This window comes from Solanum pennellii, chromosome 3 (assembly GCF_001406875.1).
Source record: "Solanum pennellii chromosome 3, SPENNV200".
Classification (NCBI taxonomy): domain Eukaryota; kingdom Viridiplantae; phylum Streptophyta; class Magnoliopsida; order Solanales; family Solanaceae; genus Solanum; species Solanum pennellii.
In genome coordinates this window covers 56,949,173-56,968,532 of record NC_028639.1, presented here as the reverse complement: position 1 = coordinate 56,968,532, position 19,360 = coordinate 56,949,173, and the positions used below count along the sequence as shown (strand labels likewise).

At 33.0% G+C, this 19,360-nt stretch overlaps 2 protein-coding genes across 2 annotated transcripts; both read left to right on the top strand.

The window, feature by feature from the left end:
* Nucleotides 1-2,848: 2,848 nt before the first annotated feature.
* Nucleotides 2,849-3,981, top strand: LOC107015181 (ethylene-responsive transcription factor 5-like). The gene has a single exon (XM_015215372.2). The coding sequence runs from the start codon at nt 3,051-3,053 to the stop codon at nt 3,720-3,722; it is 672 nt and encodes a 223-aa protein (XP_015070858.1). The 5' UTR covers nt 2,849-3,050; the 3' UTR covers nt 3,723-3,981.
* Nucleotides 3,982-11,730: 7,749 nt separating this feature from the next.
* LOC107013911 (ethylene-responsive transcription factor ERF106-like) lies at nt 11,731-12,376 on the top strand. Its single transcript, XM_015213787.2, has one exon. It carries the CDS (start codon nt 11,811-11,813, stop codon nt 12,270-12,272), a length of 462 nt encoding a protein of 153 aa, XP_015069273.1. The 5' UTR covers nt 11,731-11,810; the 3' UTR covers nt 12,273-12,376.
* Nucleotides 12,377-19,360: the final 6,984 nt, after the last annotated feature.

Sequence of the window (19,360 nt, the reverse complement as noted above, 5' to 3'; positions counted from 1 at the left end):
AAAGAAAATTTTGTGTGCAAACTCAAAAAGGGTCTTTATGGCCTAAAACAAGCTCCTAGACAGTGGTACAAGAAGTTTGAATTTGTTATGGGGGAGCAAGGCTATAAGAAAACTTCATCTGATCATTGTGTATTTATACAAAAAATTTCTAACCATAATTTTATCATCCTTTTGTTGTATGTGGATGATATGTTGATTGTGGGCAAGAATACTTTCAAGATTGACGAGCTGAAGAAAGAGTTGTGTAAGTCTTTTTCTATGAAAGACTTGGGTCATGCCAAGTAAATTTTGGGCATGAGAATTATTCGTCTCAGAAATTAAAGGAAGATTTATTTGTCCCAGAAGAAGTACATTGAACTTGTACTAGAGCGCTTCAATATGAAGAATGTTAAGCCTGTTAGTACACCTCTTGCTGGTCATATGAAGTTGAGCAAGAAGATGTGTCCTACAGCTAGGGAGGAAAAAGAGAGCATGGACAAAGTTTCATATTCCTCCGTCGTTGGAAGTCTAATGTATGCAATGGTTTGCACTAGACCTGATATTGCTCATGCAGTTGGTGTTGTCAGCAGATTTCTCGAAAATTCGAGAAAAGAGCATTGGGAAGCTGTGAAGTGGATACTCAGGTATCTTCGAGGAAGCTCAGATGAATGCTTGTGTTTTGAAACACCAAATTCAATCTTGAAAGGCTATACATATTCTGATATGGCAGGTGACCTTGATAACAGAAAATCCACTACTGGATATTTGTTTACTTTTTCAGGGGGAGCTATATCATGGCAGTGAAAGTTGCAGAAGTGTGTTGCACTATTTACAACTAAAGCTGAGTATATTGCGGCTACTGAAGCCGGCAAGGAGATGATATGGCTAAAGCGATTTCTTTAAGAGCTTGGTTTGAATCAGATGGAGTATATTGTCTATTATGACAGCCAGAGTGCAATAGACTTGAGCAAGAACTCCATGTACCATGCAAGAACAAAACGCATCGACGTCAGATATCATTAGATTCGTGAGAAAGTGGAGAGTGAATCATTTCCCGTTAAAAAGATTCACACAAGAGAAAATCCTGTAGATATGTTGACCAAGACGATACCAAAAGACAAGTTAGAGTTATGCAAAGAACTTGTAAGTATGAGCTCTCTCTAAAGAAGATGAAGATACCTCCTTCCAGTGAATAGGACTGGAGGGGAGATTTGTTGAGTCCATCCCATTTTTTTGATCAACTTTTGCTATTCAATTAATACAAGTAATTGTTAAAAAGGAATAGTAATTAAAGTTGAAAATAAAAGATTTGGTGATTGGCAAATTGGTAAGATTTCCAACCATTTTTTACTTTGCTATATTAACCTATGTCATTAGTGACATAGGCATGGTTTTATCCTTCTATAAATAGAGCTTTTTTGCTCATTTGTAGAACACACCAAGTTAGAGAGAAAAACCATATTGAGAGCAAAGTGAGGTATTCCATAGACTATAGAAGAAAAATAGTTTGTGTAGAAAAATAAAGTGTGAGTGATATTTTAGTAAGGTGGAAACCAAAAGAGCGTTGTTCCTTTTGAGTGTTAGTCACTTTGAGTATTGTATTCGTGACTACACAGTGTAAAATTACTTACTATAGTAATTTCAGTTGCTCCTCTTGACCCGTGATTTTTTCCCTTATTTAGAAGGGTTTTCCACGTAAAATTTTTGGTGTCATTATTTTCCCATTTTATTTTCATTACTTTTACTATATATATTTTTGTGCTTGTCCGCTTTTTCCCAACATTTACAATGCTTTTAAATGCATGCATTAGTTGTTTAAAAATATTATTTCTTCCTCAAATTTCTTTTCACTATTTCACTATTAGTGAAAGAGAATTTTGTAAATAAATAATTTAATCCCTTCTTCTCAATTTTTTTTTTTAAAAAAATTATTTGTCTGATTGTGATTCGATTCAAAATTTAAGAAAAAAATGAATTTTATAGTCTTAAATCAAAGATGTATATAAACACTTTCAGAAGTTAAAAACTGACTTAAACTTTTAAGTCAATTCAAACGCGCTCTAATCTTCTATCGAGCATTATTCTTATATTGCTCGAGTACAAACATCCCTAGGATGATGTTTGATAGTTGGATAGAGTTATACAGTGGCGTTGCCAGAAATTTTAGTAAGGGTGTCGAAAAATCTAATAGCTCGTAAAAATAATTTAAAGAATGGGTGTACTTAAATTTTATAAATCAAACTACATAACATGATTAATTTTTTTAATTAAAATGTACCAAAAATTTTTAAAATCAAACTACATAATATTTAGCTTTAGTGTTACGTTTATTGATAGGAAGTGAACAAATAAAGAAAAAGAGAGATTTTTTTAGTTTAGAGTGAAATCACTTCTATGATTCAACATTTCACAAACCTCTGATGACTAACAACGAAAAATGAAAAATAAATAATAGAATCAAACGAGTTATATTAAAGAGAATTTACATAAAGTATTTTCACTTTTAGTAGCTTAATGGAACAAATAAATAGGATTTTCTTATTTACTTTAAATTAAGTAATTCCTTTAAATTTTATTTAAATTTTTAATAAAAAGAAAATAATCAAAATCAAATAACGGGAATCGAACCCGTGTAAGTTGCAAAGAACTTAGTAAGAGTTGAACGACTAAAATCACTAAGCTAGAAATTTTTTATTGTTTTTCAAGGGTGTCCAAATTGTTTTATTTAACCATTTAAATTATCTTTTTTTTTATATAAATACTTTGTAATTTTGTGACGAAGGATATTTAATTGGACACCCTATGCCCCTGAAGTTATACATGTATTAGTAATTTGAGAATTAATTATGCCGGTATTTGTTAACCAAGATAAACTATGAGAGGGACTAAGATTTTGGATTAAGGCGGAGGATTGCTTCGTTTCTCCACCTGAGAAGTCTCGTAAGAAACCTCATCTCTTCATTTCTCCTCTTTATAACCCATCCTCCACACACTCTCTTTTCTACTCAATTTTCTCTTCTACTTTGAAGCTTTAACATAAACAGTTGACTTCTCCAACAGTTTGTTTGATAATGGGTTCTCCACAAGAGACTTGTACTTCACTTGATTCCATTAGGGAACATCTTCTTGATGATGATGTTGCTTTTTACTGCTCTAAATCTTGTCTCTCTTTTCAAACTTCAAATCTTGATCATACCTCAAAAACAGAGTATGATGGTTTTTTCGAATTTGAGGCAGAACCACATGTTATCAGTTCCAATTCTCCGAAACAGAGTAACTTCAAAGAACGGAAGCCATCTCTGAACATTGCGATACCCGCGAAACCTGTTGTTGTAGAGAACGTTGAGAGTGAGAAGAAGCATTACAGGGGAGTTAGACAGAGGCCATGGGGGAAGTTTGCAGCGGAGATTCGTGACCCAAATAGAAAGGGGACTCGAGTTTGGTTAGGAACATTCGATACTGCTGTGAATGCGGCTAAGGCATATGACAGGGCAGCGTTTAAGCTTAGAGGAAGCAAAGCAATATTGAATTTCCCACTCGAAGTTGCAAACTTTAAGCAACAAAATGATGAGACTAAAACAGAGATGAAGTCAGTAGGCAGTAAAAGGGTGAGAGGAGAAACAGAGGAATTAGTAATCAAAAAGGAAGATGAAAGAGTTGTTAGTGCATCACCATTAACTCCGTCGAATTGGTCGACAATTTGGGAGAGTGGAGATGTTAAAGGCATTTTTGATTTAATGTGAACTGTCAGTATTGGGTAGATGAAGGATAAATATATGGCACCTGACTCTAAAATGTCTCAGGTGATTTGGATTACGAAGAAGATCGTGGATGTATCTAAGTTCTTTAATTTAAGGTAAAAACATCTGTAAGAAATCTGTTCGATTTTGATTTATTCATTTGTATGAAGTGGGAAAGAATATACATAGTGAAGATTCAGCAAGAATTATGTATGTGTGTATAAATTTATTATCCCTGTTATCTAGTGAAGATTTATAAATATTTGAATTGATTTCATTGTTAAAAATTTGGGTGTGTTTGGTACGATGGAAAATGTTTTTCATAGAAAATGTTTTCCTGAAAAATATGTAGATTTTGGTCTTATTTTCTCATGTGGGGTTTGGGGGCTGTTCTGTGGTGGATGGGGGGGTCAGGTATCAGGTAAAAAAAATAAAATTTTAAAATTGAATTTTTTTTTAAATTGTTGTTTTTCCAAAAAAAAAGTAATTTAAAATTAGAGGAGAGTTTTTAAAAATGCTTTCCTTAATTTTTTTTTTTTTTAAGGGAAGTCATTTTTCCTTCATTTTGAGGAAAATAAGTTGATTTGGAAAACATTTTCCAAACTTTTATCCCAACCAAATATAAAAAAATTAAAAAGCATTTTAATGAAAATATTTTCCTTCGTATCAAAAACACTCTATGTTTCAAACAAATTCAACTGATTTTTCTAATAAATAAATTCTAGGCTAAGCAAATTTGGTACCCAATATGGGGCCTTAGCCATATTAATTATCCACGTTATTCTAATTCTTCATTAATTTTGTGTTTGCAAGCAAAAATATATTAAATCAAATAATACAATATTGTTGATCCTAAACCTGAGGGTTGCAGTGGTGATTCGAAGGGCGATATCTAGTACAAGTGTAATTTTTATTACTATGAGATATTACAATATGTACATATTTGAAACTTCGAGATATGGACATAATCTCAATCTTACAGATAAGCCAGTGACTTGCTTGGAGGATTTTTTTCACGATCCAAGAAGTTTGCTTGGTTAGCACTTGAATATCCAAATTACGTGTGTTGAAAATACTTATATGACATCATCTTGATTGATCATATTTTAAAATATGATGGTAATATCATTGTCAAATTAATTGTATCCATAGAATTTTTTACGAAATATTTCTTTCTTAACGCTTAAGTATACTCCAACAAGTCAACAACAATGCAAGAATCATAAACTTTGTACACATAAATTTTTATCATTCGTAATATGAAGCCATTGATATGATCTCATCAACTTACATTTTCTACTACTATGATTGCTTTAAAGCAACATGTCAAAGTTGTGGAATTCTAAGTAATCCGTATAAGAGTAACCAATATATTCAAGATATTTAGGTACGCAAAATGCACAAAGTTTCAAAGAATTACGCACGTTATAAAGAAACTGGCCAATTGTAATTGTTTCATCTCTTTATCATTGAGCAATTGCCTAAACAAATCTAACTATTGTTGAAATAATAATAATAAAAAGAAAACTGAACCAAATAAGTGTTGATGAAAATAAATATTTTGTAAGTTATAGACATCAATCTTTACTAAAGATGAAACGATGATAAAGTACTATAAGTCATAATAATTGACTACACAAAATATCTAAAAGAGACTATATGAGAAATTTACAGTAGGAGATTAACTTGTTTGAATCTTGAAATTCAAAGTGTTACATAAATTAAGACAGATTGACTAGTTATTACTATTGTTATGCGGAATTTGAGATAATACGAGAAAATATAAACGCGAAAAACAAAGACAACAGATTTACGTGGTTCACCAATAAATTGGCTACGTCCACGGGAAGAGGCAGAGCAGTTTTATTAAGGAGAGGCAAGAACAGAATTACAGAATAGGGTTTGCCATAGTGTCTATATATAGTGCTAAGCTACGCCCTAACAGGCTTGGACCCAACATACAGAATTGACAGATAATTAAGTGCCCAATACAACAACATTGTATATCGTCGGGCCGGGGGCGTCTCCGCCCCCCCGGACCCCCAGGCCAGGGGGCACGTCGCCCCCCTGGACCCCCCGACTCGCTGACCGGGCAGCGAGACCCCCGTCCTTTCTGTTTGTAACGAGTCCGATTCAAGGCATTCAACAAATCTCCACCTTGACTTGAATTCTCCGAACATATTCTTCAGACGCACTATGATAGTGCCAGGCCTCCCCCTCTTCCTCAGAGTTGCCCCGCAGGGCAATTAACAGCTTCTGATGTTGAGCAAGTCCAAACAGTGTTGAAACTTGCTCTGTGGAACCGGCTTTGTGAACATATCAGCAGGATTATCAGCAGTTCCTACTTTCTTCACCTTGATTCTCTTCTCACTTCTCAGAAAATGATACCTTACGTCAATATGCTTGGTTCTCTCATGATGGACTTGATCCTTGGCTAGACAAATTGCGCTCAAACTGTCACAATACACCGTAGCCTGATCATGATGCAGACCAAGATCACTAACCAGCCCTTTCAGCCAAATCCCTTCTTTTGCAGCCTCTGTCAAGGCCATGTACTCCGCTTCCGTAGTAGACAAAGTCACTGTAGGTTGCAAAGTTGCCTTCCAACTGACGACAGATCCTCCAAGGGTAAACACATAGCCAGTCATCGATCTTCTTGTGTCAACATCTCCAGCATAGTCAGAATCAGAATAGCCAGTAACCAAGCACTGAGTATCACCTCCATAAATGAGACCAACGTCAGATGTACCTCTAAGGTACCGGAAAATTCTCTTCACAGCCTGCCAATGTTCTCTCCCTGGTTGTCCCATGAATCTGCTCACTACACTGACTGCATGTGCTAAATCTGGCCTTGTACAGACCATAGCATACATCAAACTTCCTACGGCACTGGCATAAGGGACTCGTGACATATACTCCTTCTCTTCTTCTGACTGTGGAGCGAACATGGCAGTGAGATGGATATTGGCAGCACTGGGGGTATCAATAGGCTTAGATGAAGACATGCCAAACCTCGCCAAGACCTTCTGAATGTAGCTTCTCTGTGACAAGAAAAGTTTCCTTCTCTCTCTGTCTCTAATGATCTCCATCCCTAGAATCTTCCGAGCGGCTCCCAGATCCTTCATCTCAAACTCAGCACTAAGTAAACCCTTCAGCTTCTGAATGTCATACTTCTTCTTTGCAGCTATCAGCATATCATCTACATAAAGCACCAGATAGATGAATGAATCATCCTTGAGCCTATTGTAGTAGACACAACAATCATATGAGCTCCGAGTATATCCCAACTTCACCATATAGCTGTCAAACCTTTTGTACCACTGCCTTGGAGACTGCTTAAGTCCATATAAGGACTTCTTCAACTTGCAGACGTGATTTTCCTTCCCTGGAACTTGGAAACCATCCGGCTGAGTCATGTATATCTCTTCCTCCAACTCTCCATGTAGAAACGCTGTCTTCACATCAAGTTGTTCAAGCTCCAGATTCTGATGTGTAACAATCGCTAGTAACACTCGGATGGAAGTATGTCTGACCACTGGTGAGAAGATCTCATTGTAGTCCACTCCCTCTCTTTGGTTGAAACCTCTGGCAACAACCCTGGCTTTATACTTGACTCCTTCTGCTGGTGATATCCCTTCCTTCTTCTTGAAAACCCATTTGCAAGTAATAATCTTTCTCCCCGAAGGCTGTATGACCAGATCCCATGTCTGATTCTTGTGTAGGGACTCCATCTCATCTCCCATAGCGGCAAACCATTTTTCAGAATCAGAACTTAAAATGGCTTCTTTGTAAGTAGACGGCTCAGATGTATCTACCTCTTCAGCAACCTGCAGTGCATAACCCACCATGTCCTCAAAACCATACCTCGTAGGTGGCCGAACTCCAACCCTCCTTGGCCGATCTTGAGCTATACTCCGATGGATATCTGATGGCATAGATTCTGGAATATCAGTTTCTGTCTGTGGCTCTTGATCCTCCTCTTCAGGTTCTTTCAAATCGCTCTCGTTCTGAATGACTTGAAACTCCACCTGTTTATCAAGACTCCCAGTTTCTGACGTAGTTGTAGGCTTCACAATGGTTCTAAGCAGAGAACTTTCATCAAAGACAACGTTCCTGCTCATAATAACCCTCTTTTCTGCTGGAGACCAGATTCTGAAACCTTTCACTCCATCTCCGTAGCCCACAAATACTCCCTTTTTAGCTCTTGGTTCTAACTTACCTTCACTGACGTGATAGTAAGCCGTACAACCAAAAGCTTTCAGATTTGAATAATCAGCAACTTTTCCTGACCACATCTCCATAGGTGTTTTGCACTGTATGCCTGTATGTGGTCCGCGGTTAATCAAGTAGCAAGCTGTACTAACCGCTTCTGCCCAGAATCTTCTATCTAGCCCAGCATTAGAGAGCATGCACCTTGCTCTCTCCAGAAGTGTTTGATTCATCCGCTCAGCTACACCGTTCTGCTGTGGTGTATTTCTGACTGTACGATGTCGAGCAATCCCTTCATCCTTACAGAATTGATCAAATTCAGACCAGCAGAATTCCAGCCCATTATCAGTTCGCAACCTCTTGATCTTCTTCCCTGTTTGATTTTCCATCAAAATTTTCCACTCCTTGAACTTCTGGAAAGCTTCACTTTTATGCTTCATCATGTACACCCAAGTCATCCTTGAGTAGTCATCAATCATGGACACAAAAAATCTGCAGCCTCCCAAAGACTCAACACGGCATGGACCCCAGCAATCAGAATGGATATAATCAAGTGTGCCTTTTGTTCTGTGAATGGCCTTTGGAAACTTGTTGCGATGTAGTTTTCCAAAGACACAATGTTCACAAAACTCTAGGCTTTTAACCTTATGACCAGCAAGAAGATCCTCCTTTGACAGAATTTGCATCCCTCTTTCACCCATATGACCAAGTCTCATGTGCCATAACTTAGTCATATCCTCCTGGTGAACTTCTGACGATGCAACATGGGCTGAACCTGTAACCGTGGAACCTTGTAGAAAATACAAAGTACCACGCATGACACCTTTCAGAATCAGATTTGAACCCTTCCAGACCCGCAAGACTCCATCTTTTCCCGACCAGCTGAATCCCTTGCTGTCCAAAGAACTGAGAGATATCAGATTTTTCGTCATCAATGGAACGTGCCTGACCTCGTTCAATGTGCAGAAGCTACCGTCATGTGTCCTTATCTTGATCGAGCCTGTCCCAACCACCTTGCAGACAGAACTGTTGGCCATCGAGATGCTGCCTCCGTCTATCTGCTCATAAGTCGTGAACCACTCTCTCCTAGGACAGATGTGATAGGATGCCCCAGAATCGAGAACCCACACATCTGAATGATGAGTGTGCTCATCCGCAACTAGGGCAATGTCTTCTTCAGAATTGGTGTCTTCTTCAGCAACAGCAGCAGAAACTGATTGTTTTTCCGATTGCTTCTTCTTCTTCGGACAATCAAATTTCCAATGTCCCTTCTCCTTGCAGTAATTACAAACATCATCTGGCTTTGCACCCTTCGACATCGGCTTATTTTTCTTTCCGCCGTTTTTCCTTCCCTTTCCGCTACTGGTGAACAGACCGGAAGGCTGTATGTCCGTACTTGTGCCGTTAGCCTTATGCCGTAATTCCCTGCTATGAAGGGCCGATCTGACTTCTTCCAGCGACACAGTATCTTTCCCAACAATGAACGATTGAACAAAATTCTCAAACGACATTGGGAGAGATACTAACAGAATTAGGGCAGCATCTTCATCCTCGATCTTCACATCGATATTACGCAATTCTAATAACAAAGTATTCAATTGCTCTAAATGTTCCCTGAGTTGTGTACCTTCAGCCATTCGTAAACCGAATAGACGTTGTTTCAGAAGCAGCTTGTTGGTTAGAGATTTTGTCATGTACAAACTCTCCAGCTTCAACCACAGACCAGCAGCAGTCTCTTCATCCGAGACTTCCGTGATGACGTCATCCGCGAGACACAGCATGATCGTCGAATGCGCCTTTTCCTCCAGAATCGCCATCTCAGGAGTAACGACGGCGTTCTTGTCTTTCAACAACGGCGCCCAGAAACCTTGCTGTTTCAACAAAGCCCGCATCTTGATCTGCCATAAACTGAAACTGTTCCTCCCTGTGAATTTGTCGATTTTCACGTTCAAAGCAGACATCTCGAATTCTCCAAGAACACCGATTAACCGAGAGGCTCTGATACCAATTTGTTATGCGGAATTTGAGATAATACGAGAAAATATAAACGCGAAAAACAAGACAACAGATTTACGTGGTTCACCAATAAATTGGCTACGTCCACGGGAAGAGAGAGAGCAGTTTGATTAAGGAGAGGCAAGAACAGAATTACAGAATAGGGTTTGCCATAGCGTCTATATATAGTGCTAAGCTACGCCCTAACAGGCTTGGGCCCAACATACAGAATTGACAGATAATTAAGGGCCCAATACAACAACATTGTATATCGTCGGGCCGGGGGCGTCTCCGCCCCCCCGTACCCCCATCCTTTCTGTTTGTAACGGGTCCGATTCAAGGCATTCAACAACTATATTCTTCCACTATTAATTGTCACACTTTCCGTTTTTAGAGTCAAACTTTAAAAACTTTGACTAACATTTTAGGATATATTTTTTTGTCATATTGATATGCAAAAAAATGCAATGTATAGTAGTTTTCGTATAGTTTTTGAATATCTAAATTTTTTGATTTAAAATATCGAATTAATATAATATAATTTAACTTCAAAAATTAATCAATTTAACTTTTATAAAGCGTAATATAACAAATAAAAATGTACGGAGAAAATATATGACAATTGGATTATTTTCATACTATGGTATATGAATGGAGAATTACTTTTCTTGTAACAGTCTAACATTTTGAATTATCGAACGGTGAATAAATTAAACAGTTAGGAACTTATTATAATTTCAAAAAAGAATTATGACTAGTCAGAAAGATATGAACGCAATATTCAAGTTTAGCGACCACTGAGAATTAATGTAATTCATGACAGTGATCTAGTCATGTTTGTATATACTCCCCTAGTTTGGATCTAATTTCTATTTTTACTTCAAATTAAGATAGAATAACTTTTTTTATTATTATATTTTCAATTTATTAAGATCTACATAATATTTTTAAAAAATATAACGCGTAAATATATTTGAGACTTTATTAAGGGACTATGCATAAGTATTCCTAATCTATGTTTGAAATATCAGAAACACACTTATATTTATTAAGGTCCTAATATTCTTCTAAACTTATTTGATAAATAATTTATTACTTTTCGGTCTACGTGACACTATCTTCTGAGTCTAGTGAGCATTGACATTTTTTTCAAATTAGTGTAATATAGGTCGAAAAAGGATGGAAAATTATTCACAAAATAAGTTCAAAGAGTGATAAGACCTTAGTACTCCCTCAGTCCGGTATTATTTGTGATGGTTTTTTATTTTTAGAGTCAAACTATAAAAACTTTGACTAGCATTTTAAGATGTCTTTTTTCATCATATTAATGCGCAAAAAATTGCAATTTTATAGTACTTTTCATATACTTTAGAATATTTAGTTTTTTTGTTTAAAATATCGAATTAATCTGATATAATTTAACTTTAGAAATTAGTGAAATTGACTTTTGAAAAACGCAACATGACAAATAATTCCGAACGTAGGAAATATAATATAAATGGGCTTATGAGATTTTGAGAATAGGTTGAGGATACTTATGTATTTTTCCACTTTGCTAATGATAAATATCAAAGTCATAAGTTAAGATTTCTGGCTTATTTTTATTATTTTAGCTTTAAAATAAATGTCTACAAGTACTTTTTAACTTTTATCCAATCATTCAAAACTGTTAAAAACTATTTTGACTTAAAATCACTTAAAATAAGTCAATCTAAACGAACACTTAATAAATGTGTCAAATCAAAATTTAACAAGTAATCACGGAGATGAAGCATATAAATAAGGAAGCTAGCCTCAGTAGTCATTTCCTTTTCCATCTTGAAAAACACTCTACACTCTTATTTTTAACTTTTGTACTCAACCAAACAATTAAAATAGAAAAAAAGTATGATAAACAAAGAAGAAGAGAAATTAATGTTACAACTCATAAGAGAACACCTCCTCGGAGACTCCTTTATTCACTACGATCCATTACCCCTTTTCATCTCTCATCACAAACCCAATAATTTCATTCTAAACCCAACAACCAGTTCGGTCGAATCCACCCCGGATCGAAAATTCTCCGGGTCGGGTAATGGATCTTCGCCGGCCGATGAGGGAACGAAGAAGCAGTACAGAGGGGTTAGGAGGCGACCATGGGGAAAATATGCAGCAGAGATAAGAGATCCGACCCGGAAAGGCTCACGGGTCTGGCTCGGAACTTACGAGACCGACGTGGATGCTGCCAGAGCTTACGATTGTGCAGCTTTTAAGCTGAGAGGAAGAAAAGCCATCCTTAATTTTCCGTTCGATGCCGGAAATTTAGTACCGCCGGTGACGATTGGCCGGAAGAGGAGAATTGATCAGTGATGCACTTAGTTGAGTGGGTTTTTGTTTTAAATAAAACTAAATCAATTTGTCGGTTTATTTTAAGTGCATAAATAAATCAAAATAAACCTAATTGATTGTGGTCATTTTTATGTGTTTTTTTTTTTTACACTCCATCTCTTATCCTCATTCTAAAAAGACCAACCTCTTAAATTATCACTGAATGAAATTTAGACAATCGATCTATGATATATTCTAATGGAATGTATGATATTAATAAAATTTAAAATTTTTATGTAAGACGTCACGCAAGACGAATGTGGTCTATTTATTCAATTTCATAAAAATATTGAACTTATAATTAGATTTCTAAACTTGTTGGGTTATGCTTTTCAGGTACCTCAACTATGCAATTTTCCTATTGAATCAATGAACCACTCAAAATTTATTCATTTTAAATACTGTTGACTGATTTTGATCGACTATTCTATTATAAATGTCTTTAATTGTGTTCGTATCGTAATGATTTTGATTGAAGAAATGAAGACAAATTATGTTAGTCTCATTTGTTTTCTAATGTTTTCAAATGACTTGAAATAAAACGCAATTATTCTCGAACTGTTTTACTATAAGTAGGATTGATGAGTTCTGGAACAACGTATGTATCCTCTATCAATACCCCTCACAAAATCTGGTTCCATATCAGTCAATGATTTTTTAAAAGGAATAAATTATGGGTAGTTCAATGATTCAATAGAAAAATAACATAGTTGAGATACCTAAGGAGAAAAACCAACAAGTTTAGCGATCTGTTTATATATTTGGCTTTATAAAAAATTAAGTGCCTACTTATTATGTTTACTCAAAATTAAGTCATATTTATCCGTTGACATCAAATTAAAAATCATTTTTATATATTTTGTCTAAATTTAATAAACAAGTTAGTCAATTAAGATATGTAATTTACTGTAGCTATATCCATTAGTTTTAATAGTTTTAATGGACTATAAAACTCGTGTCATTTTCAATTCGGTATTGATATGTATGATATATTTATATGGTTAACTTATATAATAGATGTTCAAACATATAGATAAAAGTTTTTTTAATACTTAAAGTGTGACCGTTTAATAAAAACATTTATCATGTATTCAGATGTTCAACTGATATATGTTTTAATTCAAGTGTTTAAATGAAATTGGTAAATTTAAAACATTGTCAATGTATATATTTTACCTCCTAAATAATGTTATGTATTATACTAAAGTACTTGGCCGCGTTTCGCGTGGTTATGAAAAGAATTAAAATAAAGTTACATATTAATATTAGAAATTACTTTAATAAAAGGATTTTTTTATTAGTCACACAATTTCATAGAAGAGAAACTCTGAAAAATATTTAGGTTAAATATAAAATTCATTAAGAAATCAATATATGTAAACTTCTGAAAGTTAAATATTAAAAATAAATTTCATAGGGAAAAAGAGAAGGTAACATTAGAACTATTGAAATGTAAACTTGCGAAGATGTGACTGTTTTTTGTTTTTTAATTAGGATCTTATTTAGTACAATTTATCTATATTTATGTAAACTTGAAATATTAACGTTCTTTTTGCTTCTTTGTAATCTTTTTAATCATATTCTTATTATAATTTTCAACAATATGTATACTCAGTTATTACCGTTAATAGTTATTATCCATGACTACATCGTTAGTCAATGCTATTTTTATTCATCATCTGCAATTACTATTACTTGGCGTTATCATCACCCAATCATAATATATTTTAATTATTTTATAGTACAATATTAAATTAAATTAATATTTGATTAATAACTTTCTAATAATTAAATGATGAAAAATAACAATCTTAATTAGTTAGTTTTCATATCTTAATATATTATTATTATATTTAGGTTCACATATCTAATTGCTTTTTGGGATAACTTATATTGGAAAACAAAAGAATGTAAAAAAATAAATTTAAAAATAAATAAAAAGGAACAAAAGAGAGAACTAACAACGTGTAAAAAAAAAAAAAAAGTGACAAACAAATTCCAATTTCTTCTAATTTTGCTTCGCTTAACACAAAAATATTAAAAAATATATTTTACATTTTAAATAAATATTACAATTAATATAATAAATTTCTAAGAATAAAGAGTCACAGTAATTAAAAGGATTAATATGACTTTGGACTTGTTTGTAAGATAATTTTAATAAGGAACATTAATTATAAAAAAAATGAAAAGAAAATTAAATTAGAACTATTGAAATAAGTATTTTATTATAAGTAAATACAACGTAAGGAAGCCAATAATATTTTTAATTAATCGCAATTTTGAAATAACTTGAGAATTTCTGAAAAACAACAAAAATGAAAAATATAAAGGTTATAATTTAACTTATTAATAAACAACTTGAAATCTCCTGAAAAGCAACAAAAATGAAAATTTAAAGATGGCAATTTTACACATTAATAAATAATTTGTTTTTAATGAAACCAACTGTATTTTCAAAATTATAAATTAACTTTATATGCTTATGTTCTATCATTTTTGTTAATAAAAATTGTTTCATTGGACTATGAAAGTATATGCAAATATTTCTTTCAGTTGCATATCGATATTCACTGACTCATTTCCTGCTTCTATATTTTAAAATATTATAGCCCATAAATACAATAAACTAATATTATCAACCAAAAACTTAGAGATGAATTTACTTGAACAGATAAATTTTTTGAAGAGTGTCATCAATATACTATAATCAAATTATCTAAGAACTACATAAAGGACTAAGGAAAATAAATTATATAATTTTTTAAAACAAACATAAATGTATGATTTCAACAAAGAAAGTTGTAATTATATTAGACATATCAAATTATTTTACCTTTTAAATCAAATTATGCAAGAATGTCTACCATTTTCACCATAGATATATATCCTATAATCTGTGATATATGATCAAATAAGTTAAAACAATATCTAGCAAAAAAAAAAGATAAAGAATAAGGAGAAAATTGCATTTAATCATAACTCCTCCTACACATATAATCATTTTTGAAAAAACATAAATAAACCAAAAGAAATAGTATAATAGAACATTACTTCTGAAGCACCTAAAAAGAAATAAAATAATCAATTTGTATAGCTCAAAATTCATTAATCTCCGTCGCTGAATGATTTCATTTCATCCTATATACAAGAGTCAAAAAAAATAACAACAAATTATTAGTCCTAAAATAAATCCCATTTTTATGGTTATAAAGAGAATCATAAAGATAACAAACCAAAATAATCCATCCAAAAGAAACAAAAATATGTTTTGACATATTAGCCTTACTTACTAATTAAAAATAATATATGAAATCATATTTAAAAAAATAATGAACCTCAAAGCTTATAAATATTGTAACATGTCTGCCACTAATTCTCTAACCAAAGATGACTACAAAATAACATACAATTTTAGTGTGATTTTATATTGTTAATATAACTTTCTACATTAAATAATTAGATGTTATGAGTATGAAAGGCTTGAGAGGTTATGAATATAAAAAGTTTGTAGTTATGAATATTATTAATACTAATTTAAGAATATGATTTATATAATTAAAGAGGTATATAAGTTTTTTTTTTTGGAACATAGGATAACCCGCAACCACTACAATCTCTACCACATCCTTTGCCCTTCGGGTGAGCACTCTATGGTCAGTACTTTGTGTGCACTGGTGTGATTTTATATTGTTAATATAATTTTCTACATTAAATAATTAGATGTTATGAGTATGAAAGGCTTGAGAGATTATGAATATAAAAAGTTTGTAGTTATGAATATTATTAATACTAATTTAAGAATATGATTTATATAATTAAAGAGGTATATAAGTTTTTTTTTGGGAACATAGGATAACCCACAACCACTACAATCTCTACCACATCCTTTGCCCTTCGGGTGAGCACTCTATAGTCAGTACTTTGTGTGCACTGGGTAAATTCCCCACTGTGCAACCACTACAATCTCTACCACATCCTCTCTGCCCTTCGGGTGAGCACTCTATGGTCAGTACTTTGTGCGCACTGAGTAAATTTCCCACCGTGTAATAGCCTGCAAACCACACAGAGATGTAAACCGCACTAGGCAACCCCTATGCAACAGACTCAACTCAGAACTCATTGAAGGGAATCGATCTCGGATCATCCGTATGAATAACCACCATCTAAACCAACTGAACGATCTCGAAGGACTAAGAAATAAGAAAAGATATCAAAAAAGGAGAGAACAAAATGAATGAAGGCCATTGAAAGTTGTCACTTCACCTTCTCTATATATATATAATTAGCTTTAACTAGGAGACATGAGAAGCGCAACACCAAATAGTTGAAACAAAAGTATTATAAATAAAATATATTACATGTTGTATAAAAATTTCTTGACATACTTTAATTATCTACAAATATCTGAAAGGAAAAAAAAAGACATTGACAAAAACGCATGTATGTTACGTAGGAGGACATTAGAATAAGAATGTGGAAAAGTTAAAGACTGAGAGAAGTTTGGTAGCAAGACAACATTCTTCCTTCTTTTTGCTTTTTAACCCAACTTGATATTTGAAATCTGCATTGAAGTCCAACTAATTTAGATTCGTGTTAGGTAGGATTTTATTCAGAGGGTATAGCTATCCCTATTAAGGATTTTCCCATATTCAAGGCTCGAAACCGAAACTTCTGATTTAGGATTGTATATTGATCAGTTCGATTCAGTTTTAAAGTTTATCAGTTTGACTTATTGGTTATCGGCTTGTAGAGATGTTAAATCATTATAGAACCATTAAGATATTGATTTATCGGTTATCGATCGTTACCGATTTAACCGTTAAGATTTAATACAATTTTTTTTCTATTGAAAATCACTTAGAAACAAGGTGATAAACCAAATGAACCATGCACATGAGTTTACAAATTGCATCTTGCTCAAAAGCAAACACTTTTACATCATTGAATAACCAAGAGTTTGAGACAACTAGAAATAAAAGTATGAAACTAAACTCTAAGTCAGGGACTCTATATACAAAATGGTATAAGTGTAATTTTTATCTACTATCATATATCGATTAACCCGTTTAGAAAAATCTTAACCGTTAAGAACCGATAACCCGATAACAAAAATAATCAAAACCGTTATCAAAATCGCTAAACCAATAATTTTTTTTATTCGAACTATCGATATCGATTCGTTTATGAATAACCTTACTCTAGTTAATAGAGGAACAACTCCAACCATCGCATTACATTTTCGATCGTGACAACAATGTTCTTGCTCATTACTCTTTTCGGTCGCTTTTATTAATCTACAATGAATTTCATACCCCTTTATGAAATAGGAGAAAATTCAGTGTTTTAGAAGACTTAGTTGAGACTCGCATTGGGGCTCGCCCGGAGACTCAAATATGGGACTTATATAAGACTTACACTCTAAGCGCCCGATTGTACGTCCTAAGCACGCCCAACGCCCAACGCTAGGGGCTCGCCTAACAGATTTTAGACAAGTCATGCGTTAAAATCTTACTCAACATTGTTGACCCTCGTAATTCTTGAATAAATTAATTATACTTTATTTTTTAATCTATAAAGATAAGAAGATTGAGAGTAACTCAATTAACAAGTTGTAATATCACATCTTTACTATTGGATAATATTGTGAATTTGATTATACATTACTTAATATTTCTTTTAAAAATACGGAACACAATTTACTTTTTCACTTATCATTGGTCGTGATGGTTTTGTGATAAATCTCAAAATTATCATATTTTATCTAGCTATTTGAAAGTAATTTTATTTTTATTCACGATGAAGTGATGTTTTTATTATAATACTGGTAAGTTTTATTGATTATTTTCTTTTAGGGGGTGAATTGTATATCATGATAAAAAAATATTTTTAGAAATAATGATTTTTTTATTATTCAAAAGTTAAGATATTATATTATTTATACTTGTATGATCACGTTAGAAGTTTTATTTTCTATGATTTCATTAATCATGTTTGTAATTATTTCAAACTTTGATGTATTTTTATAATTTGTGTTATTATACTATATTTTAAATTAAAACTATAGAGATCCATAGGACTTACGCTCCACGTCTCGAGGCTTACATCTTGTCCTATACTCCCTCCGTTTAAAAAAGAATGTCCCTATTTCCTTTTTAGTTTGTTCCAAAATGAATGACCCCTTTCCTTTTTTGACAACACATTAACTTTAACTTTCCGTGGCATGTTTAAGATCACAAGATTAAAGAACATTTTGGTACATTTAACATAACTTTAATTTAAAACCACAAGATTAAAAAGTCTTCTTTCTTTTCTTAAACTCCGTTTCAAGTCAAAGTAGATCATCCTTTTTGAAACAGAGAGAATACTAATTAAAACACTCTGCCTTTTAAGACACGGTAATTTATTTACCCTCCAACTTTGCTATAAAAATCAAACCCTCCACTCAACTATGAACAACAAATATTGTCTGCCTTATTTTGTGCAAAACTATTTTATCCTTAACAATACAAATACTTCACCTATCATATATATATATACACACCTTATTACTCATATTCATTCTAAAAAGGCTCAATACATTAACAATTTTTTAAATTTGTCACGAAATATTATTTAGATATTCAAACTATAATAATGTTTCGGTTATGCACTTGAACACATAATAAAGTGTTCTTAGACACTTTCGGCTCTAACGTTGAAAAAGTTTCTTTGCTTATTTACATAAATAAGTTAATCACTTCAAACATGTTACATCCTTTAAATAGCCTAAAACAATCGTGAAACCTCATTATCTTTTTCAACTAAGGTTAATATGTATAATTAAAAATGGTGATATATTTTATTTAATTAATTTAACTATATAATATATGCTTGAGAATATGCACAAAAATATTTTCAAAATTTGACTTAAAAATATTTAATAGACAAATTTTAGCTACAAAGAGTCCCTATAAAGAGGACAATATCATTGAGCTGATCTAATAATCCATGCACAAATTAAGTAGAAGTTAATAATGAAAAGAAGAAACATAAAGTACATGACGGGTGATGAAACCATTCAATGCAGA

Bases quoted from the DNA above. Each gene is read 5' to 3' on its own strand.
- LOC107015181 (XM_015215372.2), top strand. From the start codon at position 3,051: ATGGGTTCTCCACAAGAGACTTGTACTTCACTTGATTCCATTAGGGAA.
- LOC107013911 (XM_015213787.2), top strand. From the start codon at position 11,811: ATGATAAACAAAGAAGAAGAGAAATTAATGTTACAACTCATAAGAGAA.